Here is a 25,410-nt window from a genome sequence, read left to right as displayed (position 1 = left end):
TGATTTCTGTCACTTAAAGGGCTACAACAAAAAAGTCGATCAACATAGCCCATTTACAGAGCCAGTGGAACCCCTCAATTCCCCAACTGAGTGGAAATTCAGAAAGGCTTTTGGCTATATTAGATGACAGAAGGTCAAATTATACATGGAGTCATGCATGGTTTGGTCCAAGTTTGAGGAAGGATATTGTGTAAAAAAAAAAAAAAAATTCCTCATGCTGTTGCAGGGCAAGTGAAACTTGATTAAACCTCAACCGAAACTCATCAAGACACCAGGTTTACAAAGATTAGTCATTTCTTTACAGTCTTTAACCACTTGATCATACTCTCATTCAAGATGAACTGAAGAGGACCAAAATAAATATTTTATTCTATTCTATTTTATTCTATCACCACTTCACCAGCATACATAGGGTGAAGTGGGGATTCTAAGATGCATTATTTCTTCAGAGTATGAGTGAGGGTGTGGACTGTAGTCATGACAGGTTAACAAAACAAGAAACTGAAGGGTGACAAGGGGACCTTGACAAATGGGCCTTGGACACAGAACAACCACACCAGCAGTAACAGATTCAAGTATCTTGTAAGGGCTAATCCAGAGAGAAGATCTCTTACTTAAGAGATTCGTGGTTCAGTTCTATGACACACATTAAGGAACATGGGGAGGGGGAGTTTGAAGGAAAGACATTCTGAGGAACAACTGCAGGAAACTTCCCAGGAGCTGCAGAGAAATACTCAGGCTACAGGGCTAGTTAACAGCCCAATCCGATCCATACGTTTCTGGGAATATGCCCCATTGACTCTAATGGAGCTTACTTCTGAGTAGACATGCATGGGACTGGGCTCTAAACCCCTCACTTCAGGTTGCCACCTTGGAGTGGCAGAAAGCTGGCAGGAAATGCTCCCCCCCCCCCGCGCAGCCAACCACACAGCTGCCCCTTCCTCTTCTTTCATGCTCAGAGAGTGTGCAAGTTGAAGATGGGAAGGGTTCCCACTCCACCGCCACTTCGCATAAAAGTGTTCTGCAGAGAGAATGCTGGAAGCAGAGAGGTTCCAGTCCCAGGATTCTCTTAACAGAACCACTGTACAAAAGGCAGGAGTGAAGCAAGACCAGGAGGGCGAAGATGATAAGTTGCATGTTGGTGGGCTGGGGGGAGGCTAGCAGATTGGCTTGGATCACTCTTGGCACTAGCCATGCTCTCCAGCCTCCATCAGTCACTTGGAACGGGAGAGAGCAACACAAGCCAGGACACCCCAGTCTGGGATTTCAGGGATCAGAGATGCTGAAACAGTACAGTACTCCCCAATTTGAACCTGGCTGGCACTTTGTTATGCTGCCTCCTATACAGAACAGCCTAGCAGAAAGTCCTTAAGCTCCTCAGCTGTTACTATTTTATACAAAATCACTCATGTGCTGTACAGGGCACTTTATGAAGTTCAAGAGAACAGGTCTCTGCCCCAAGAGGCTTACAATTAAAAAAAAGTCACCAAGCGGAAAGCAGCAATAGAACAAGAAGGAAAAGGACCCTGAGATAAACAGGGGAAGAATATGCATTTACTTCAGTTATACAAACTGAAGTATTGTTACAGCAGGGTATGGGTGCTAAGGGTGGTGCCAAGCGATAAAGTTTTCTTTGATGACTTTTGGCCTTTCTTCCACCCTTCTCTGATAGAGAAATGGCTGCCAGTCCTCCCCCCGCTCACCCCTCCCCCCGAGCTTCTAGGTCTAGTTGAATTGAAGTTCAGCACGCTTTTCCAGTACCATGGAGTTTGTTGGGCAAACAGAAAGCCTGCTTTTATTGGGGGGGGGGGAGGGGGGGAGATCAGCATAGGCAAGACGCCCTTCAGAACTGACTGGAGACCCAAAGGTGCCCCCACCCCCCAGCAACTGGTGCAGCTAGAAAATACTGGGTGGTGGCTTGCAAGGGATCATCAGGGTGGCTAGGACGAGTGACCTTCCCCCGCCCTTCAGCCCCACCATCAGAACAGACCTCATGAACCCACAGGGAAGGCGACGGGGCACCACCTGCTTACCTATAAGGCGACCCACGGCGGTGCCGAAGGGATCCTTCTGGCTCTTCCCAAAAGCCATGATTCCGCCGTCGAAGCGCCCCAGCAGTCCACCTTTCCCCCCCCGGGAGCACCAGCAGCAGCCACAGCCCGCTGGGGCTCAGACGATCGCGGGGATCTGCCAGCTGGGCAGGCCAGCCTCTCCCGCCCTGCCTCTCCGGGGACGAACTGTGCGCCTTGCGTGGGGGGGGAGGAGCGCAGCAGCCTCCAGGTGCGCCCCACAGGCTCCGGATCACGTGCCGCGCGGACGGGCTGCGAGCAGACCCGAGCCGGCTGGGAAGCGAAAGTGTTGCGGGAGACAAAGAGCCGGGCAGTGGATCCCCCCCCCGCACCCACCGGGAGCCTCAAGGGGGCAGGGCGAGGAACCCAGCTGATTCGGAGTTTGAGATCGCCTCCTGCAACCCCAGGAAGGGCTTAGTAGCTGGGCTGGGTGAAGACGGGGGTTCACCCAGGCGGAGTGGGGGAGAGACTAACAGCCCAATCCTAGCCACACTTTCCTGGGAGTAAGCCCCATTGACTTTAATGGGACTTACTTCTGAGTAGGCATGTATGGGGTTGGGCTTTCAGGCCACACTCCCAGCCACACTTTCCTGGGAGTAAGCACCATTGACTTTAATAGGACTTCTGAATAGACAAGCATCTAACTTTCCAGCAGCGGCAATGCAGCTCCAAGGCGAGGGGACAAACATTCCTTGGCTTTGAGGAGGCTTCCATGCCTGCCCCCCACCACCACCACAGGATACAGTGCACACCCCATTGGCACACTGGGTGTGGATCCAGTGTTTGTGTTGGGGGGGGGGCATGAGCACCTTAACTCCAGAGCTTGGGTCAACCAGGCAGGTAGACCTGGGCACCCAGTTAAACTGGCCTCCATGTCCCAGGTTTTCTGGGCTGGTAGACTTGAGCTCCCACCCAGACTTGGAGCCCAAACCTACCTGCCAGGTAGACCTGGGCTCTCATTCCACCACTTCCAGCTGGGCTCCCAGCTATGTTTGAGCTGCTCTCCATCCCCGTGGACACCCTTCCCCACTGGCACAACAGTTTGGGGGGACACGCACCCATGGCCCCCCTTTGGATCCACCCCTGTATGAGTACCGCCTGCGGTACTTGAGGTGATGTCTGGTGGTTCACGTTTCACCCATGGACACCTGCCACCCAGCAGTGAGACCACAAACGCAATGGGACAAACGGCAGTAGAAGGCTTGGCTCTGCGGTTAGAGCTCCAAAGAATGCTTTTCCTCACACAACAAAGCCCTCCTGTCCACCCTGAGCCTCTTACAGGTGTTTGTTGCATTGCATCTGATCTCCCAACCCATCATCATCACCAGCTCCTTCCAGTGGTACTTTCAATAGGTGGACCATACAAAGTGGTATGGCAGAGGAAAATGTTGAGAAACACTGCTTTATAATGTAGGATTAATCAGAAAGAAAATAAAATTTTCTCTTTATTTTGAAAAAGACTAGGTTTTTAGCTGTTACAGTTATTGATGTTAGAAGTATGTGGGCCCTGGTGAAATCTCAGAAGTCAGCAAGGAGCTGAGTAAGATTTCCAGGATTTGGGGGACAGGTCATCAATGTCCTTACTCTTCCTGAGACTAACCAATCCATAACACTGGGGCCTGGTGTGATTCATTCTTTTCACATTACACAGCCTGAGGAGGTGGACAGGATCTTTTGAAGCCTGAGACTTGCCTGCTTGATCTTGCCCAGCTTGCCTTATGGGGGGTGGACGACGACTGACCAAATGATCAAAGAAGGTGGCTAATTCATTCTTGAGGGAGGTGATTTCAGTTTTGTTTCTAGCATTGAAGCCTGGCTGTGGTTTGCCTTCTCCTGAGGAAGCCTTCCCTAGATTCTGCCATAATGGACAATTTGAGATAGAATTCAAGATGGTGATGCAGCTCGTGGTGCCTCTCTCCATCTGAAGTTTTGATATTCTTGGTAATTAGATGGCAAGTTTTGAATATTTGTTCATTTACTGCCAGTTAATAGCCTACAATAATTTGGAGTTTATCTTTGAACAGTTTATCTTGAGCAATTACGTCTCCTAAAAAAACAGAGTCAAAAACAACTCTCCTACCACTGAGCTAGCTGATCAGTCCAAGTAAGCCTCAGATTCCTCAAATGGAGGGCTAGAAAAGCTCACCGTCTTGGTATCAAATATGAATGATCAGTTCTCAGCAAAACTTTCTCAATTGTTTGAGAATGGGAAAGCTATTAACTGCTTGATTCAACAACTGCAAGACTCCATGGAACATTGGACATCTTGAGTCACTTCAATCTCCAGACACTAGGAATTCTTAAATGTGTTAGAAAGTCTGCAGTGGCACTGACCATTTCATGTGACCATTTTGATGTTATAGGTGATATGGCTAAGCTACTGTGAGTTGCCATTTATTTGCATGAGGAGTGATCTTCTGAAAGCCCCATGACACTCCCCCACAATACTTCATGGCTCATCACTGCTTGATATTACCCATATTAGATGGATAATATGCAGGAGGTCTGGTCTAGAGGGTTGCAGGGCAGGAGGTCTGGTCTAGCAGGTTGAGCCTCCGTTTGCCTGAAGATAACATCCGAAGGTCGCCGGCACTGTGCTACCTTGAAGCAGCTGACAAGCTGAGCCGAGTTATTCCATCTGCTCTGAGCGTGGGAGGATGGAGGCCAGGATGGAGGCCAGATCAGAACGAAACATCTGAATTGTTGTAGCTCTTGAAAGATAGAGCCTTCTTTCAATTGTAAAAATCCCTACGAGGATTTAAATTAGCCTGCCTATGTAAACCGCCTTGAATAAAGTCTGAGGAGAAATCTGAGGACCTAGAAAGGCGGTATATAAATACCTGTACTATTATTATTATTATTATTATTATTATTATTATTATTATTATTATTATTATTATTATTAGATGACCCTCCAAGATCAGCTGTAATGAAGTTGATGAGGTTTTTCCCCTGTTTCCTTGTAGGATACAACTGTGCTTACTTGATCCAGTCACCTCGAGCTATTTCTCTGCTGCTTTTGTGATACAGCATACCTATCTTTGAGGTCTATATTGGGTAATTGATTAGGGAGGTGATGGTGGAAGGAAAAATGGTTGGTCCTGTCTTATAGCAGAAGGTTGGATTATATGACCCATCAACCTCTCCAGTTCTCTAATTCTACAACAGTATCATCATGCTACATTAACATGTCAAAATAAAAAAAAAAACAACCTGAAGCTTAGACTAATTCTTTGTTGAATGTTGTGCTCCATGAGTTGATGGCTTTTAGAAGGGAGGAGCTAGATTTTGCCCTTCCCTTTTCCATATTAGACTTTTGTTTTTGTTAGTTTTGTTTTAGAAAGAGAGAAGCTAGAGATGTATGAAAATATCAGGTACTCCTTTGTTAGCTGTGATGCCTTGTGGAAACCACTTCTGCCCTTCCCTTTTTCCATATTAGGCTTTTGTTTGTGTCAATCACATTTTTAGAAGTTTTCATTTCACAACAGAAATACCATAGTTCTGTCTGAACTGGGATAGCTGGGGAACCAGAGGAAAGAATTGTTTATAGCAGTGGCTCCCAAACATTTTAGCCCCGGAACCCGTGTTTGTTAAATGACAATTTTATGAGACTTTTTAAAAAGGAGATCTAGAAAGAAATAATATTTATTTATAAGTAATAATAACCAGAAAAAAAGACCCTCACATATTTATTGCCCTATATTTACACATGCTTGCAAACTGCAGAAGCTGAGCTCTTTGCAGAGTAATTAGCAGCTACAGCATTTGGTTTTTTAATAGCCTCACGGCTTGGGGCAATTACTTATCTGATTCTTCCATCACCCTTTGTGGACCACCAAAACTCAGGTTGCAACCTGTTAGTGGTCCTGACCTGCGATCTGATTGTGGGTCAGGCCATGACCTGATTGAATGAAAGAGGAAAGCACATGGATGAAATCTGAAATGTGGTTATAATTGAAAAGGGCTGAAAGAACAAAGTGGTGAAAGTCAAGGTATTGCAATATAGCGACATCATGCACGTATGCCATGGCACCCCTTGCAAAGAATCCTGGGACCTGTGGTTTGATAAGGGTGCTGAGAGTTCCAGGAGCTCTACACGTGTTTTAACTACAGTTCTCTTGGCCTAGAGCATGCTTTGTTAAGCCTATAATGCAGATATGGCTTCAGCCCCTGCTCATTGTGGGATTAAGACTTGTCGATTTTGGAAGTAGTCTCTGTAGCTATCACTTTGCCAGCACTTTGAACTTCAGAAATTAGCATAACGCTTAGCTCTGTGCCATACAAAGTTTCACCTGCTGAGTTCTGCATATCAAACCTCTTTTAAAGGAACAGGAGTCATAACCAGTTGGCAGTCCTAGCTGCGCTAAACAACTTGCCCAAGGCTCTCCTATAAGGTGATTTTATAGATAGGGAGATAGGACATCAGTGTCTGAGAAACTCTAGCAAGAGAAGTATATCTAGCAGCAGAGCCTCTTGTCTGACATACCAAACAGTGATTTTTTTTTTTCCAGATTTCAGCAGAGTTGAAGCATATTCAGTGAGAGAATCTTCAAAAATTAAGATTTGCTGTTCAATACTTTGCATTCAAGGTGAAATTGAAATGAAAAAACAAAGTACTTTAAAGTATTTTATCACTGTAACTCTAGTATGGACCCAGGGCACATGAAGGCACACAATAACAACAACTGCTGAGTAGCTCCAGTTGTGGTCATTGCACAGAGGGGAGACCCAGGAGCAGTGTTCCCTGTAAAAACCACAGAGGCTGGTCGGAGCCCTACCTTTGCTGGGCAGGGGTGTCTCTGGAACCCTTGGTGATGATGTCACCATCGCGGCTGAGCTCTGGAGCGCCATGAAGACAGCTGCGATTTGAGCTGCATGGTCACACAGATTAAAGGGAACAGTGCCCAGAGACTGTCAGGGATTGGCCAGCCCAGGCACTGGCTGAGGAGCCACACTCATCAGAAGGTGCTTGGGCTGGTCCCCAAACCCCTCTGCAGTATTGGTGGAAGTGGTGGCACAAGACAACTGAGAAATTGGCACTGCTGCCACACCTATCTACAAATGGGAGTATCCCTCGCATGCTTCCACCTCCAGTGCAGGACTGTTCAATCTTTTCCGGGGGGGGGGGAGGGGGTAAGCCCCACTTTCACAAGTACCATCTTTTCGGGGGACCACTTTTGCAAGTACCAACACTACCACCAAAACCAGCAGCTGTGCACAGAAGTGGGCCCTTTGTTCCACAATTGGAGCCTTTACCCTGCAACCACCTTCCCCAAACTATGCCTCCTTTGAAGGGCCAAGCAGCTGCATGGTCATATCTTACCCACTGGTGCACCACCGCCCCCTCCAGCCATCTCTACTTCCTGTGGAGTCAAGCCACAAGAGAAAATGCACAGGTTGACAAACCCTGCTGTAGGCCATGCTCCCAGTGACGGATGGAGAGGGTGGGAAAATTAGGAGCTGTCACTGGCAGCAGCAGTTGCCAGTAAGCCTGGGGGTAGGGGCTGCAGAGGCCCCATGTACTATAGGAGGCTTGGTGCAATATTATGCTCCAGGACCTTCAACAACCTGGAGAGGCTGCCTGGGAATTCTATGTATGGTGTCTAGAGATCATAGTATCATGGAAGAAAGGTGGCTTATAGAAGTAGTACATTTGTGGCTTCTCTGGTTGGCAACCTTCAGTCTCGAAAGACTATGGTATAAGCCTACAGCACCCGGTATTCCCAGGCAGTCTCCCATCCAAGTACTAACCAGGCCTGACCCTGCTTAGCTTCCAAGATCAGACAAGATCAGGCATGTGCAGGGTAAACTATACAGGGTAGTCACTCTTTTTGTAAAACAAAGGGATTTGTACTTTGGCATGCCTCATGAGCACTCACATCCATTTAACTGCCTATTTATGCCAATCATCAGGCAGTATGTACAATCAGTGGCCATAAATATAAGCGATCCTGAGTAATAATCCCATATGATCTGACATACACAAGCAGATGCCCTCTTGAGCTTCCTAAATGATATCACTAATTAAGCCATGACCAGAAACAAATCCTGTAGCTTCAGAATCCAGAACCAGTGCAGGCATGAGAAGCAGAGTCACTGATGCATGTCATGAAGATCCATCCATGGAAGTAACATGATGTCTGCCGCAGACATCCCTGACCCAGGTTTGGTGTCTTGGCCTGCCAGAGGCCATACTGCTCCGATTAATCTAGGCTCCCCAAAAGGATGCTGCAAGTGTATCATTTTTATAAATGGTAGCCAATAAATCTCCCAAAGTAGACATCCCACAATTAACTGCACCATATTTAATGTAAACACTAGAGAAGCGTTGTAGCTTTGGAATAGATGTTCTAAAAGTCCAGGGCGGTGATTAATAAAATGGCCTCGGCTAAGATTATCAACAGCGCTAACCACCTTGTAGAAACGGTGGCATAAAGCGTGATTATCTTCTTCAGCTGAATGCAGGTACGATTGATAGACACAATTGTGTCACTAAATCACAACTTAATCTGTAGCTTGGACAGTTTTAATATGTGGGACAAGTGAAGGACAAAATGGAAACTGCATCATTAATACCTTTGCTTTGCATGATTGATAGACCTAAAAATTTCAAGAGGGAGACATTTATTTCAGCATCTGCCTGGAATCTACAAGAGGCTCTCCACCCCCTGCTCAAAAAAAAGTGGCCATGTACAAAGTTAATCGATGAAGTAACCATGATTAAGATGACATTAGAATTTCATTCTCAACTCAAACTTGATTGTTCCTGACTTATTTATTGATCTTGGTTTTTTTTAATTATATTGCCTGCTCAACAGCTCAAGGCACAAGAAGCAAACAGCTCATCGAGATATAAATGGAAGGCATAAAGTACTACCATATATGAAATTAAAGACACTGGGTTGGATAATAACACTTTGTAGAATAGGGTTTTCCAGAGTCATTTCTGCTGTATTCCTCTAGAAAGCCACTCCTGAAGGTCAGGGGAGCTTTGGAAATGGTTTTGGAGGTGACACAGGTGTATATGTGTTGGGGGGGATACAGAAGGAGAGGGAAACCCAAGGAAAGCAGGGAGCATCCCCATTGCATGAGTAGTGTTTTCCACTCACATAAGCAACAGCCTTTTAGTTTAACCCAAGTAAAAGTAGCACATAGCTACAAACAGGTTTATCATATCATCTTCCATTAATTGTAGCACTCTCTGCAAAAGTTAGATCTAACACCTGCCCCCAAAGTTGGCTTTTTTTTCCCCTGAAAGATGACAAACCTCAAGTGGGCTTGATTTGAAGGCCAAAATACAAGAGGAAAATTGTTCCAACCTGCATTTAACAAAGACTGTCCCATATGTCTTATTGTTCCATGCTGCAGAGTGGAACTGTGTGTTAACAGGACAGGCCCTTTCATGGTGTAGCTACAATGAAATCTTTCACTCTTGTGTCAAAATAAACTTAATTTATAATTATAAGTAAATGCTAAATGGATGTATGTTTGGAAATATCACAGGCATATAGTTGGGGCCCGATTGTATTGTGCACAGATAAGTAATGCTTACTGTATCTTAGCATTGGCTTTCTAAATAATCTTATGGTTTGCTCATGTAGTAATTAGGTGAACAATCAAATGAAGTTGTTTACCTATAAAAATCATGTCTGTTGCTAACAATGTCAGATGGGAAAGTGTGAACCCTTTTCTCTGCTTTGAAGGATAAGCTGTCTCTTCCAGTGTGACAAGGAACTGCCTCTTAGGAAAGCAAGCCAATTTCGGATCCATCTAACCCAGCATTGTCTATGTGACTGGCTGCTGTCCTTCAAGATCTCAGGAAAAAGCAAGACTGGCACTAATGATAGCTCCAGGCAGGAGATGTGATCAGTTATTTTACTAACAACTCTGTTTTTGCTACCATGAGGGCTTCATTTGGTTTTTCTGCCTCAGGCATCAAAATTTCTTGGGTCATGTCTGGATAGAGAAGCCTGTTTTAGTCCAGTTTCCTGAAATCCTTTAACCAACACAGAACTTTGGCCTGCTCACCAAGCAAAGAATACTGGATCAACTCCTGAAAGTGCAGATTGTATAGTTTGGCCTCAAATAACGTAGCATGAAGCAAAGGATTCTGGGACAGCCTGGGACTGACCTTCCTGACAGGTCCACAATTCTAGATTCTAACATAGTCTTCAAAAAGTTGGCAAATGTCATAATAACCTGAAGAATTATTAGTTATTCCTGCCAACAGCTTAGAAACTAGAATGGATCTGAGTGGCAAGAGGGCCAGGTTTCCTCACTGAATAATTGCCTTTATCCCTGTTTGTCTTGCCTCTATTTTTATTCAAGTCTCCTTAAACTTTATATAAAATTCAAACTTTCTTCCACCATCACTATCTCAGTACTCTTCCAAACAAATAATAATACTAGGTAGTCCGTGAGACCCTGAGAAGTGGTCCGTGAAGTCTCAACAACAAAAATAGCCTTTGATAACTTCCAGTGTCTTTCTGAGCGAGCACTCCCACACAGACCACCAGAGAGGATGGAGAAGAGACCAACTACAGCAACTGAAGTGTTGGCTGCAGCTCTGGGTAGTCTGTTCTCTGCCCTCTCCTCTGGTAGTCCGTGGGGGACTGCTTACTCAGGAGACACGTCCCCACAGACCACCAGAAAGAGCAGAGAACAGACTGCCCACAGCTGCAGCCGGCAACAAAAGCAACAGCCTACAAATCTCTATAAATAATAAATCTAGTAAATCTTCTTGAATTATTAGAAATTTATGGTTTTTGTGTGCAGGAGGGTTGCATGTGGTCCCTGATTATTCCAATTTTTGCCTAAGTACTTTGCAGGCTCCTAAAGGTTGGAAACCACTGTTTTAGAGGGTTCTAAGCCCTATATATATGTTAGTGGTGGTTGTAGTTGATACAACAAACCTATAGGGTGTAGTAAATATATATGCACAGGCACTAAAGTTTAATATGTCTTAGCATATTTGGCATCAAGGACAGTCAGGCACACCTGCGCAGTTGGGCACACTCAACTGCCCTTGAAAATATGTTGGGTCATTGAACTCTGTGCCTGTGAGCAGCAGAATGCTAGGAAGGAGAATCTTATCTAGGAATGTGTTTGCGGTGAAGCTAGAACTAGCTAGTAGACAGCCAGTATGAAAGGTAGCATCCTTGTGGAAATTTCCCAACTACGTAACCTTATATCATGTGTTTTGAGACTTAATAAAAAGCTGGGTCAGGAGCCGGGAGGGAGCACTTGACTTCTCCCTTGATTTCATTCTTGCTCCTGCTTTCAGCACTTTTAACCTCTCTGAAACCTGTGTCTGTTGTCTAATTCTTGCTATGGCTTTTCTGCCACACCAACGCAGCATCTCAGGCTGCTCCTCAAGTAGCACCAAAATGCTACAATAGGGTACATAAATCTTTCGATCCTCATAATGATGGGGGGGGGGCAGGCTGAGGGAACAGTGACCTGCCTACAGGCTTTTAGTGAGTTCATGGAGAAGGTAAGATCTGAACAGGGACTTCCTGATTCTACAGTTCAGGCTGCCATCTTACTGCATTTACTTGGCAACAAGCCTCACTGAACATAGTAGGATTTATTTCTGTAAATATGCCTAGTGATGAGTTGTTAGGGCCCAATCCTATCCAACTTTCCAGCACTGGTGCAACTGCAATGCAGCCCTGAGGTAAGGGAACAAATGTTCCCATACCTTGAGGAGGCCTCTGTGACTGCCTCCCCACCATAGGACGCAGTGCATGACCCTTTGATACGGCTATACCAGCACTGGAAAACTGGATAGGATTGATCCTCAGTCTTTTAGCTACTACAGTCCATCAGAACTTTATAAAAATGCTCTTCCCCACATTCAAAATTCTGGAAAAAGAATAAACCCAATAGTTAAGTCAATACAGACAAAGTTGTTCAAGGGGCCAATCCTATCCAGCTTTCCAGTGTTGATTCAGTTGCAATGCAGCCCCAAGGAAAGGGAACAAACAATTGTGAACCTGGCCCCTGTGCCACCCAGGGGCAAACTGCCGCCTAGGGCATTTGCCCCCCTGACCCCCCTGGTACACCAGTGGGAACAAATGTTCCCTTACGTTGAGGAGGCCTCCACGACTGCCAGTCCCAATGCAGGATGCAGCACTCACCCCATTGGCATGGCTGCATCAGTGCTGGAAAGTTGGATAGAATTTGATCCCAAATCAGGCTTCAGAATTCATGTTGAATCATTGCTCCATTTCACTACTTTGAACGGTTTGTGCACAGAATCTGCCAATGCAGAGATTTCCCATCCACTTCTGCAGGAAAGAACAGCTCCTTATGCATTCTCAAAGAACTTCCCTGTGATGGGAGAGAATGGGAAGTCCATTTTCAGCTCTGGATTAAAGACTTGTTTTATTTCCACAGAGACCTGAGCTAGGAAATAAAAGTCTTGCCTGCTACTGTGGTCTCAGTAGAACAAGCCCTTGGGATGTCTGCATATTTCATAACACAGCGACTCCATCTGCTGGACAACATTTACAGGCTGGATGAAGAAACACATGAAGTGAATACACAAATATTTTTAGGTTCTACTCTTCCCATAAGAAGCCCAGAATATCTGGTGGTGTTGCTTGCAGATTTACTGTGCGTGTTTGTGAACCTGCTAGATTCCCCCAAACTGTAGTTGGTGTGTGTGTGTTTTGCTTGTATCTTGCTTTTTCTTCTGAGAGCTCAGAATAGTTCCTTGTTTTGTCTGTCTGTTTGACTGGTAGCAGCAGAAGAGGTGGCACTGGAAAGAAAGAAAGAAAGAAAGAAAGAAAGAAAGAAAGAAAGAAAGAAAGAAAGAAAGAAAGAAACCTGCCATCTTCGGCCTCCAACATACCTTTCCCTACAAACTGCTTAGGGAAGGAGCAATGCCTTTTAATAACAACATATATGGAACCAATTCTCATCTCAGATCTACCTACATTCTAGAAATCAACACCACCTTGCATTTGGAACAAAAGCTGCCAACAGGACAAGAGGCATGAAGTTCTCAAATGGCTCCTTTTCTATCATCCTGCTGGAGGCAGGCTAAAAACCTTTCTTCTTCTGTTATTGTAAAGTTGAGTTTGTTAAAACAGTTTTTTTTCCTTCTCTGCTCATTATTTATTTCTGTATCTTGAAGTGCTGGTTTTTAATTGTTTATTAAAATGTATGTTGTTTTATGGTTAGGTTGTTTTAGCTTATATTGTGTACCATTCTGGGAATGTATCTTGAAAGGCAGTATTAACATCTTGGACGGAAGTCAATATAAAAGTGAGCAACAGCTAGAAGAGCTACTCTCTGGAAACACAACAGGGTGATAATACAGGCCTTGGAATCCATTTTCCAAGGATCACAGGATGGGGTACCCAGTGCTTGGCATCGCATTGACTAGCCAAGCTAGTTGTCTCCCAAGGCTGTAAAGTTAGGGCAGTGGCTGGCACTTATGTCTACTGTAGCACTAGTCCTGATCCATCAACAATAGCTATAAGTATACACGTGTAGTCAGGGAGAGGCAAGTAAGTGTTGGAGAGAGGAGAGAAATCTATGCCCTCATTTCTCCTAATTCTTAATTTCAGTGGCTTCTCCTATTCTCACATAAATCAATGTACAGGTGCAGCCTATTTATCCACAGATTTTTTATCTTCGGATTTGTCTCAATGAGAATGGGGTGGGGGTACTGAAAGTCACACACACCTTTGCCTCCTTTGCCCTGCGCTGGCATCTTGATCCATTTCCAGGCAGCCCAAAACACTGCAAAATGGCTCTGCCTCGCCCAGGCAGGGAAATAGCCCTGGAGCCCTGGAAGAGGTTCCCCTTGCAAAGGAACTCTAACACTCCTGGAGCCCCTGAGCCAGCAAAGAGGCTGAAGAGGGGAAGGGGGGGCCCAAAAACCTCTGTAGCCAGAGCACATGCAGCAAGGTGGAGCTCATGCTCACTCGCTCACTCACTCACTCACACAGGGGCCGGTGCGGTAGCAACAGGGGATTGCTTTAAAAAACCCAGGGAGTGTTTGCCAAATTCCCCCCCCCATTGAAATGGTGCAGGCAGTCACCGACACAAGCAAGCCTTCCCACCAAGCAAAGCATGAGATATAGCCTACAATCCTCTCCACACTTTCCTACACTTCTGAGTAGAAACGCATAGGGCTGGACTCTTAAAAGATTAGCATCCCATGTGAAAGAAACCGGGTAGCTGGCTACAGGGAAGGTTGAGTACGGAGTGGAGGGGATTGATAACAGCTGCCTTAGTTTCCTTCCATCCGGAAGTGTCAGGCTGCAGTGTATTTGCGTAACTCTATGGAATTTAGCACAACCGATTTTTTGTTAATTGCGCTGAGTCACGGAACGGAACTAACACGGATAAATAGGCTCCACCTGTAATGTTGAAATTGACTAGCGTTAACTTGCAACTGCTTTCTGTTCTGGTCAATTTCTCATGTCAGGGAAACAAAAAAAGAAAAATGGCAGGGTAATGCAGAGAGGAAAAGTGAAGTACTTCCTCCCCTTAAAGGATTACAGAATTACATAAGGATATGTTCCTGTTCTTGAATCCATTCACTGAATTCCTGTCCACTCCCAGATTCATCAAAAGCTCTTTGTCCTTTCATTCAAACCTTCCATGGCCTTGCCCCTTCCTACCTCTCTATTCCCATAACTCACTCCACTCCCACCTGTGACCTTTCCTCTTCTGGCTCCACCAGCCTCAACTGTATGAAGGTCTCCTGCTCTCCAACGACGCCACACTTCCTCCCTAGTTGCTCCTTTTGTTTGGAACTGCCTCTTGGAATACTCGCGGGATGCCTCTGCTTGCTTACTTGAAATCCCTTCCTTAAAGCCCACTTTTTCTACAAAGCCTTTGGCCCAGCACCATTACTAGTCTCTGTTCCCTACTGTGATGGGCAGCCCAATCCTCAGCCAGCTCCCAGGTTAGGATTGGGCTGTACCTATAGGACGTACCTATAACTGAAACAGTTGCATATACTTCCCCGGCATTCCTCTGCCTCCATCCCACTTTCCTCACTCTGATATCACTCTTGCATCAATACTGTAAAGTTCTTAGGGCAGGGACTTGTCTTCTCACTGTAGGTAAAGCACAATGTACAATGATTACACTATACAGTTGGCCCTCATTATATGAGGAGGTTCTGTTCCAGGAGCCCCTAAGGATACCTTAATCCAGAGGTGTCCAAAGTTTTTGGCAGGAGGGCCACTTCATCTGTCTGACACCGTGTCGGGGGCCAAATTAATTTACATTTCAAATTTGAATAAATTTACATAAATGAATATATTAAAGATGAACTTATATGAATGACTGAAGGTCTTGCAATAGCTCAAGGCCTATAAAAGGCCTTGCACAAAGCAAGGCCAGCCTTTCCTTTGCTGCCGCTACTGCATCACAGATATGAAACAACAAGCAGTGGAGGGAGCCCTCATCCCACAGCTCACTCGAGAGGCCAAATAGTTGGCCTCACGCTGAGAGCAGTTGCATCGGCCCAGTGGGGGCTCCAACAAATCTCCAGAGGGCCAGAGGCTCATTGGAGACAAGGGGCTCCCTGAGAGCCGCATAGAGAGGCCTTGAGGGCTGCACGTGGCCCCAGGGCTGGGGTTTGGGCACCCCTGTCTTAATGAATCCATTCATTTTGGGGGAGGCCAAGCTGTGCTCTGGTTGGGTCCAGAGGCTTTTCTGAAGCCCTCAGAGGCTGCACTTTTTGGCCATTAGGGCCAAAAAGACACAACCAGTTTCCTCGGGAAACCGGAAGTGACTTTTTTTGCTCATATAAGGTATTCTGAGTCCTGGAGAGGGCTTCCACTTATATGGGCAAAAAAGTCACTTCTGGTTTCCCAAGGATACTGGAAATTGCATCTTTTTGGCCCTAACATGCAGAGGCTGTGGGCGGTCACGCGCTATCTCTGTGGTCTTCAGAAAAGTCTCCAGACTACCACAGCTGTGTTCCAGTCAGGTTCAGGGGTGTGTGTGTGTGGGGGGGGGGGGGGGAGTTGTTTGTCATCTGCAGATGCTGAACCATGGATAATACGGGCCCCCTGTAACAATAAGTGATTTTAAAAATGCTTGAAACAAGGGTTAACTCTACAGCATTTTAAAAACTGTTCCAAAACTGCCGCCTTTGTAAGTACATGATGACTCACCATAAGCATTTCCCAAATACAATACACCATTGTATTTCTGGGGGCGACAGTTTGGCAATGGACAACTTGAAGTATTATAGTAACATGCAAAAACAATTTGCCACAGCAAGACGCAAAACAAGAAATACATTCTGCAGGCAATGGATCACTGATATTACTTTCTAGATTGGGGAAAAATACTATTGTTAATAAGCAGTCTATTAGAGCTGGGTGAGCAGGTGGAGGAAGAGGATGACAGCATCAAGAGGGGAATAGGCAGACGGTATGGCTATCTTGCTTCCTGTTGCATCAGGTATTTAAAGGTGTACTTCTGAGGTCTGGGTTGTAAGGTGAAAACTCTGGTTCTCACGTGACAAATAGGCTAACTCTGTGTTTGTGCTATTTACCTGCTACTGTTGCTGCTGCTGCTCCATTCCTGTGTGCCTTTTTGCTCCTGCCTATCTGAGTCTCACCCTGCAGGTTGCTGAAAGGGGGTGCAATGGCTGGCATGAGAAGAACTTCCTTGCAAATGGTATGCTCATTCTGTGGGATGCTAATAATGCTTTTTTTTCTTTGAACTAAAGATGTCTGAGGTTTGAAACATAATCCTTGAACCACTTAAGCCAGCAGCACATAAAATATTACCCCAGTTGATTCTGGTACTTGGGCAGCCCAGCTCCATGCAGCCCAGCTTGAGATGCAGCAGGACCAGGATCTGCTCAGGGTGGAATGATTCAAGGAGTTCTGGAAGCAGTGTGGGAAGCAGGCTCCCATCATGGGTAGTTCCTCATCTGACCATATATCACAGTCCTCTGTCACAGGGGTTTTCAGTTTGTATTGGGATGACCCACCATAGCCCACCAAAGAACTCAATCCTGAGCTCTTATCACCAGTCTTCCACTGGTGCTGAGTGTTGCAAACGTACAGTAAGGCATGTCTGCAACCCTCAGCATCAATCCAGCGCTGGTGCTCTCTCAGCACCAGCTAGTGCTGGGCTAGCGCTGGTGGACTGCCACTGCCCGAACCACTAGTAGGTGGGGCAGGGAAGAGGCATGCCTGAGGAGGAAGTGGGGCAGGAGGGAGGTGGGACCGGAGGAGCTCTGCTTCTTGGTATCCAGAACCTCTGTGTCGGGCTGCGGGCTTGACACAGAGGCTCTTGATTCTGCCCAAGGGTTGCAGCAGAATTGAGTAGCTCCATTGTGGGACTACTTGCCTTACCTGGGGGAAGGGGGCGAAAATCCCGGCGGTTGCCCTGTTGTATGCAGGATGCCGTGGCAGCCATTTTGGCGTCACGGTAGTCCCGGCACATCGGGTAGCTGAGGATTGGGTTGCCCACCAGCAAAAAATTTTAAAATTTTTTTTTAAAAGCTTGCAAACACCCCCTTCCCCATTGCAGATAAAGTGGCATCCTGGGTGTGAATAACTTGGTAGCCCAACCTTGCTTTCAATTTCATCTGTAAAGATGTTCTGTCCTCGCCGATTGCACTGCATTTGGGCTGTGGAGCTGCCTAGGGCCACTCTTCATATCTATACAGGATTGGCCCATCCATGAGGGCAACAGAGGTGGTCATCTCAAGCAGCAGATTGGAGGGGGGGGTGCCCATCTTCATTGGCCCACTGGCCTCCACTGCTCCTCCTCCACAACTCCCAGGATTGGAAACAAGAGGGATGGAATGGAAAAGGAAGTGCAGATAGAGGAGAGTGGTGGGCTAGAGTGTCTCTCCTCTCTTCCTCATTTCTTTTTCTGCCCAATCCCCCATTTTCTTTTCTAATCCAGTGAGTAGGGGGAGCAAAGGCTGGCACAACAGCAAGTAAGGGGGGCTAGCATTTGGCATGCTGCCTCAAATGCTGATAGGCCTTGGGTTGGCTCTAGACCGGTGTGAGAGGCCTCCCTATCTGCTCTAAACTGTTCTAAAAATAAATCCCAGACAGAGCTCCCTACCAAACTAGATGGGGCCTTGCAGGACATGTTCCTGCAGCACAGAGAAGGCTTTTGCTGTGCTTGCCACTGGGTGTGTGGGGCAATGCAAGGCAACACCCTTCTGACAGACACCAAGTCACAGCAGCTCACAGGAGTGGGCCCTGAGCCAGTCCACGAACAAACATGCTGTCTAAACGGATCCGGTGGCCATCCATCTCCTTATTCTCCTGCAGTTCTGCTCTTCCCGCCTGAGAAATGAACCTGACTCCTCGAATACCCCAGAGGAGCGTAGAGGTTGGCCAAACTCATTAACTAATTGCCTTGCACAATGCTTTGATATTCCTGAGCGGAAGGAGCTGACACAGAAGTTCAAAGTATTATAGCCTTCATTTTCAAAGTAATTAGCAAGAAGCGCCTCCACCGCACTTAATCCCCGAGCCCACAGCTGACTGCCCGTATAAAGCCAGGCAAATCCAAAATGCGGCTCCAGCTGCCAAGACCAACTGAACTAAGTATGAAAGCGAGAAGGGTTGGGGGGGGGGGGGAATTATTCCTGATATTTGGGAAAGGGTCTGATGTTGGAGACTGACATTTGCTGGGGGTAACCAGAGATCCCTCCCTGCCTCCCTCTCCTGGAGCTGCATTTTGCCCAGGCCTGCCTTCATTGAAAGTCTGCTTCAGTCTCCTTCTTCCTCGTTATCCCTGTGCTGCAAAGACAGGATCAGCAGAATCTCTCAGCAGGTCATTAGACAGATGCTGGTTCAGGTCTGCATTGGCAGCTGAACTCTTGACAAACAGCTAAAGAGGTCTGGATCAAATCCCTTCTGCATAATCTCCATGTGCTCATTACGCTTCTGGGATGAAAAAGAGGGTTTGCGTTTGAGGACACCCCAGACTCGGCATGGCCATAGTGCCATCTCAGCATGTCTTCTCTATGCCACTATGCATATACGTACACGCCATCTATTAACAGTCATGCTCACACTAATTAATTAACTGCATATTTAATTTGCAATACTGGAGCATTTCCCTCCCTCCCTCCCCTGATAAAGGGATGGAATTAATACAGCTTTTTGGAGCAGCAGAGGGCAGTGTTGTTTAATGAATCACAAAAGCAGCCCTGGATTCTCCTCCTGGCCGGCAAAAAAGCTTCTTTTAGATACTGTATATAAATCTGCATTTTGCTCATGTTGGAATTATTTCTCATTGGAACACCCTGGACAAAGCAACTCGGTTGTACAAGCCTTAACATTCAGTATAGGGCCTATAGGAAGACAAGACTTCACTAGGGTTCAGTGCAACCTACTCTAGCAGGACTGGGATATATAGTACATTGTGATATAATTGTGCCTACTACCTTCAGAGGGAACTGCCTGAGGGTAATCCTACGTTTTGGACTGGGTTACTAGTTATAACAATGATTTCAGAAGCTGGGGAATGGTGCCTTTCTGTAAGCCATAGATCCAGATGTGGGCATTGTCATTTCTCTCTGTTGTTTCTGCAGCCAGGTGATTCAGCTCAGTGGCATAGGTAAGATGTCTGCTAACTGGGGTCAAAGAAGATTTTGTAGCCCTCCCCCGTGATGAAATCAAATTTAATTAAGTAAATAGATACAAATGTATGCCCCATATGGTTAGAAACACTGTGCTGGGATGAAGAGGGACAGTTATTCTTCCCCTGCTAAATATGAGAGGAGTACCACTTGAAAAAGTGCCTCTTTTACCCCATTTAGCAGCTGTGACTTCACAGCTTCTATTAGAGAGCCAGACATGTACAGTATGTTCCAGAACTTGGATTGGGGGGGGGGGGCGAAATACAGCAAAAAGAAAAAAAAATGTATTATTACATGCACCCTATTTTCCTCAGTAGTGAGAAATTTCAACAGGCTTGGCTTCAAGGGCTTGGCTTGCTTTTGGAGGAGAGATCACTCAAGACATATTGTGCCTTTGTAATAGTAGATTTACTTACAAATACACAGTATATGCTGAACATCAAGAGGAGGCCAGCAGCATGTGCATTTCTTCAAGTCAGCAACAGATCATATTCCATCCTCAGAGAGGCACCCCTGTACCCTAAAGAAGATGATCAGCTCTCTTTCTTTTACTCAAGCAGCCAAAAACCTGCAATTTCTTTTCACTCACAAATCAGCTCTTCTCAGCAGTGTGGGGCATGGGATGTGCCAACTTCCAGAGAAATCTCCCACTGAGAAAGCAAGAGTTGCCCGTTAAGGAACATTTAACTCTATTTTGACAAATCCCATATTCTGATGAGGGAATTGCCTTAAGAGAAGATCACAATAGTCCCACTCACAATAATCAGACAGCAGTCTGGGAACAATGTATAGCAAAACATTCACTTCATGGAAGGGGGAGGTAGTAGCCTTGATAATGGCCACAGTTGTTAAAACTGTTCATTGATAATGGCCAATGAACCCTCTCCTGCTGTCACACACTGGAGGGAATTTCATATTCCTCCCCAGTACATAAATTGGATTCTTATTCATATATAAAAAATATTACTATGCCGAACAACTGTCATGTCAAGGAAAAGGGATCTAGTCTATCCTTCTCTCCTGCTATGCTGGTTTTCTATATAAAGGATTTGTTTGTTTATTGGGGGGGGGGGGGTTATATATATATATATTAACATTCCAAATGTGAGTCCCTATTGGCAGACAGAAGTCTATGCCCAAACAGATTTTCCATTTTGGTAAGGGGAACAAGAAGTTTATTTACTGTTTAGCAGTGGAACAGCCTCCCTAGGTGATCACTATCTATTGGGACTGTGTGTATTAGCAGAGAATTGGATTCAATAAGGGTCCCTTCCATCTATATGATTCTATGACTTTTGGTCAAGAAGGGCATGATTGGCCCAAGATCACCCAAAAAGCTTCATGGCTGAGGATTTGAAATTAGCTCTCCCTTTCCTAGTCGGGCACAATGACCAGTATACCATAACACTCTGGCTAGCATCTGTTAAGAGCACATTTCCCCCTCATTGTGGTTTCTAATATTGTTGTTACCTTGAAAGGAAGCCATCTGGCTCGCCAGCAACAAGTGAGTAACAGTTATTGTGCCAAAAGAGAATAGTTTCAAAAGCCCCTTAGTTGCCTCAGGAAGGAATCATACACTTTTAAAGGTGCTGCATTATTAATAACAATACATAATCATTGCATATCAGATGCAAATGATCAAAACATGTATTGACAAGCTCTCAATAAGTGGCCGTTCTGAAGAAATCCTGACTGAGTTGCCAAGCAATTAGGGAAAGAGAGGAACGGAGAACAACAGAGAGGCCTGAATTTATTCAGAATCATGTCCAGAGTTAAACTTTAAAAACAGCTTTGATTAATACCACCTAGAGGGTCCAGAAGGGAGCCAACTGGACTGTACATGGAAACTCCCTAGAATTCCATTTGGTGTGTGTGATTCTTTGTTTACAAGCCTGGTTTAATCTGCTTGTCAAAGCTGTTAAAAGTTTATGATGAAAAAAACCTCTTGTCTCCCCGTCTTGCCACTATACAAATTTCCTCACCTCCTATGAACAGGTTTAAAGAGATGGTGCATTATTAATCGATACACATTTCACTCCCTGTTATGCTTGGCCACAGATGAGCTCTTCAGATAGACCTTGGCGCTGACAGTTTTACTGAAGCATGATATAGCTACAGATGTCTTTGCAGGTCTTGGGTTAACTCCTTCATCAAGTATCCAGCTTAAGAGTGCCTCAGAAGAGCCACAGGATCCCAAAGAGGCCAGAACACCTTTTTAAATCCACAAGGCTTCATTATTGGAGAGGTCTCTAAACCTTTGTGGGAACAAATCTTTTTCATCCACACCTATATAAGACAGCCCCCAGGGGTGCAATAGTTGCTTGGTTGTCATTGATATTTCTGCCAACTTGCTTAACTGGTATGCTACTTTTCTATTCACAGCTCATATCTTCTAGTGCACACATTTAGCACTGGCACTCACTTTTTTTTTTTTTTTGAGAAACACTGTTCTAATCAAAGATTTCCAGCCTGGTAGGCTCATGCCAGCATGTTGTGAGTGACCTGTTCACCTGATAGACTCAACAACATGTCCTGATTCCAACAGGCAAAACACAGGAAGCTGCTTTATATTGGATATAAATGCCAAGTATTGTCTATACCCAGGGGGGAGGGGTCAAACAAAAGGCCCAAGGGCCAGATGTAACCCACAGAATCTCTTTACCCAGCTCATGGGCTCTGTCAGCCCCACCATCAGCTGTTCTCTGCTGAGGTATCACTGCTGAAAGGACAGCCCGCACAATTATTGGATTCTCCCATATCTTGAAATTATGATCAAGATTTGCACATTTTCTATTCTGTCATTTACAGCCCAGTTCCTAAGTAAGAAAAAAGCTGTAATTTCTGGTCATGACCCACTTGATGATATCACTTCCTGCTTAATGACATCACTTTCAGCCCTCAGCAAGCACCACGAATGCTTTTTGGCCCTCTGTATGAAATGAGCTTGGCACATCTGATCTATACTGACCTAGTGGCAGCCCTCTGTTGAGTTTCAGGCAAGGACCTTTCCCAGCCTGAGTGGATCTGCCCAGGATTCAATGTGGACCTTTTTGCATGCAAAGCTTGTATTCCAAGCACTGAGTTATGGCATATCCCCACCATAGGCGGAACTTTGACATCATGATGCTAGGCAGTGATAAATTAAGTTCAAAAGAAAGTGTTGTTTCTTTCCACTCTGGAATCATTGGAAAGGTAACCCACAAAGCTGAAATAAGCCCTAGGAATACAGGTGGTTGAAAATTGTGCTATTTATTTTACTCAGAAGTAATCCCATTGTGTTCATTAAGACTTGAACTGTAATCCTATTTTACTTACTGGAAGCAAACACCTCAACCTATGAATATTTAGAGCTTGGTCCTGTCCCTTCCCTCTTTTGCATACCACTAGAGTTTGTGCTGCATCCTGCAGGGGTGGGATAGGGGAGTCATGGAGATCTCCTCTCGGTAAGGATCTCTGGGAACTTTTTGTTGGATCTCCTCTGATCTGGATCTCCTCTGGGAATATTGGTTGGCACCAGAATGGGATTACTCAAACCTATGCCAGTGATTAGTTGGACCTGCATTGTCTCTGCCTCCCTCTCACCCTGCACTTACTTACTGGCACTGGGGGCAATGAAGGATCCACTGGCAAGCTGCCAGGGGGAGGAATCATTAGACTCTCCTTTTTGACATCTTTCCACTCAGAATCACCCCCAGCAACTTTTTGCCCTCAGGGGAGAGGTTAAAATAAAGGCAAGAGAAAAGCAGCTAGGGCAGATTTTGAACTGGGAAAAAATGGCTGGAAGGGAAAGGTGAGGCTTGCAGCTGCTAAAACTTGGAGCTTAGGGAGTTGCTCTTTCCAAAAAGAGAAAGTTTGTTGTAAAAAATGCAACACAGTTGCATGTAATGTATAGTTTGGCCTAAGGAAGCTAGTAACCCCCTGCTACACTTGCCTACCAACCTCAGTATAACAAATATTTCTAGCTGGTAGGGATGCTGTAGTCCCAATCTTTGACTAGCACCTTCCCTGAAGATGTTCTGGTGCCAGGTGAAGAAGTTTCTGTTCTGACAGGCTTGTTCAGCTGTGATTATTCTTATGCCAGGTGGGATTAGACTTCTGTTTTGATGCTTACTGGTACACTGGTACCGTGGAAATGAACATAAGAACAGCCTCACTGCATCAGGCCATAGGCCCATCTAGTCCAGCTTCCTGTATCTCACAGTGGCCCACCAAATGCCCCAGGGAGCACACCAGATGACAAGAGACCTGCATCCTGGTGCCACCTGGGTAAGGGACAGGGGCAGGTGCAGAGCCAACAAGTGGTCTGTACTGGGGGAATAACCCCTGCCAGTCACTAGGAATGAGTGACACAGCCTCAGGCAACACCCCACAACCATGGGGATATGCCCACATAAAATCATATACACACAACAGTGTACAGTACCTAAAAAACAAACGCACACCCCACTTAAATTATTTTGCATTCTCAGCATGGCTAGACATTAATATCAGCTACATAAAGAAGTTTCACATGGTAATGAAAGGAATGCAGGAGTCTGGGTCTTGCATGATGGAAAAAGGTCCCAGAAACCATTTCCTACGTGAATAAGGATCGTAGAGCACTTTGCACCTTGAATGTCCGTAGCACACACATGGCTTCCTCTTTCCTGAATGACACAAAGTGCACCAGCAAAGGACCACAGATTCTGCATCTCCTGCTGAATCCGTGATACACGGCAAGGGCTGACCAGCTGTCAGATGCTCATGGTTGGGTGGGGGCTGGCATTAGTCAGACCTTCAAGGCACTCTCTCTTTCAACTTTATGTGTCCCTTGCTAGCTGTTGCTGCCGTTTAGCACTTTAAACTTCAGCCTGTGGGGGCTTTCCAAATGGCCGGAGCTAATAGATTAAGGCATGTTGCCTTAATGAAGATTTATGGAAGTGTCACTGTCATGACATACCAAGGTTCAAGTAAACTGGTGCCAGAGCAGTCCAATATTTCCCGAGGGAGAGCGCATAAACCTCTTTCTGTAGATGCTCTGCCTAGGTAGAGTCAAGCAATTTGCGCTGTGATATGCCTCATTCAGCACAGGGCTCTTTTCACACTCTTTCCACACATTCGTCTGCTATTGTGATGGGAATCACAGAAGGCTGTAGATCTTAAATTGGAGTATGGCCCCCTTCTTCATTCCTCATGCAAGAGGAAGCCTTCTTGCTATTTCCTCCCTGCTTTCTACTGCAAGGGTGACGGGCTGCTGATTCAACCATCTCTAATCCGATGGCAGGCTGACATTGTATATAACCTACTCGGAGCAGCAGTTTGATCCCTCAATCACTGACTGACTAGTGGTGGTGGTGGTGGTGTCTTTCAGAACACTGGAAGTGCCTTGCTGGGTCAGACCATTTCCTGGATCACATCTGTGTAGTCTAGCTTTCTGTTCCAAACTGCTGGGTCATGGGCTCCTTCTGTTCCTCCATCAGATATTCTTCTGTACATGGGAGTCCCATTCTACCATACATGGAAGGGGAGGAAGCTAGGAAGAATAGAGGCATTTTGTTAGAACTGAGCTACAGGCAGTAATCCCATGGGCCAGAAAACAAGCACACAGCCAGGAGAATCTGTCAATATCGAGGTAACGTCTTAGCTTGAACAGGAAGCCTTTATCAGTCTTCCCTTTAAAGAGAGCCAGTGGTCAACATGGGTGGGTGGGGCCACTCATCAGGGAAGGTGCCGGCTAAGTCAGAGTTTCCATAGGGTCAGGCC

The 25,410-nt window shown here is 45.7% G+C and overlaps 1 protein-coding gene across 3 annotated transcripts in view; it reads right to left on the bottom strand.

Moving 5' to 3' along the window:
- The window catches only part of TOM1L1 (target of myb1 like 1 membrane trafficking protein), a 132,082-nt gene that overhangs the window by 55,732 nt on the left and 50,940 nt on the right, over positions 1 to 25,410 (bottom strand). For 2 of the 3 annotated variants that reach the window (XM_066618265.1, XM_066618264.1), the window contains exon 1: positions 2,034 to 2,387. The exons of the other annotated variant lie outside the window; for it this stretch is intronic. In XM_066618265.1, the coding sequence (XP_066474362.1) occupies positions 2,034 to 2,091 (58 nt within the window). In that variant the 5' untranslated portion in view covers positions 2,092 to 2,387. Of the gene's footprint in view, positions 1 to 2,033; positions 2,388 to 25,410 lie in introns of those variants that run through there. 3 annotated transcript variants of the gene reach the window in all.

This window comes from Tiliqua scincoides, chromosome 2, assembly GCF_035046505.1.
Source record: "Tiliqua scincoides isolate rTilSci1 chromosome 2, rTilSci1.hap2, whole genome shotgun sequence".
In the NCBI taxonomy this organism is placed as follows: domain Eukaryota; kingdom Metazoa; phylum Chordata; class Lepidosauria; order Squamata; family Scincidae; genus Tiliqua; species Tiliqua scincoides.
The sequence above is the reverse complement of the archived record's forward strand: the minus strand, read 5'-3'. Positions and strand labels throughout refer to the sequence as shown.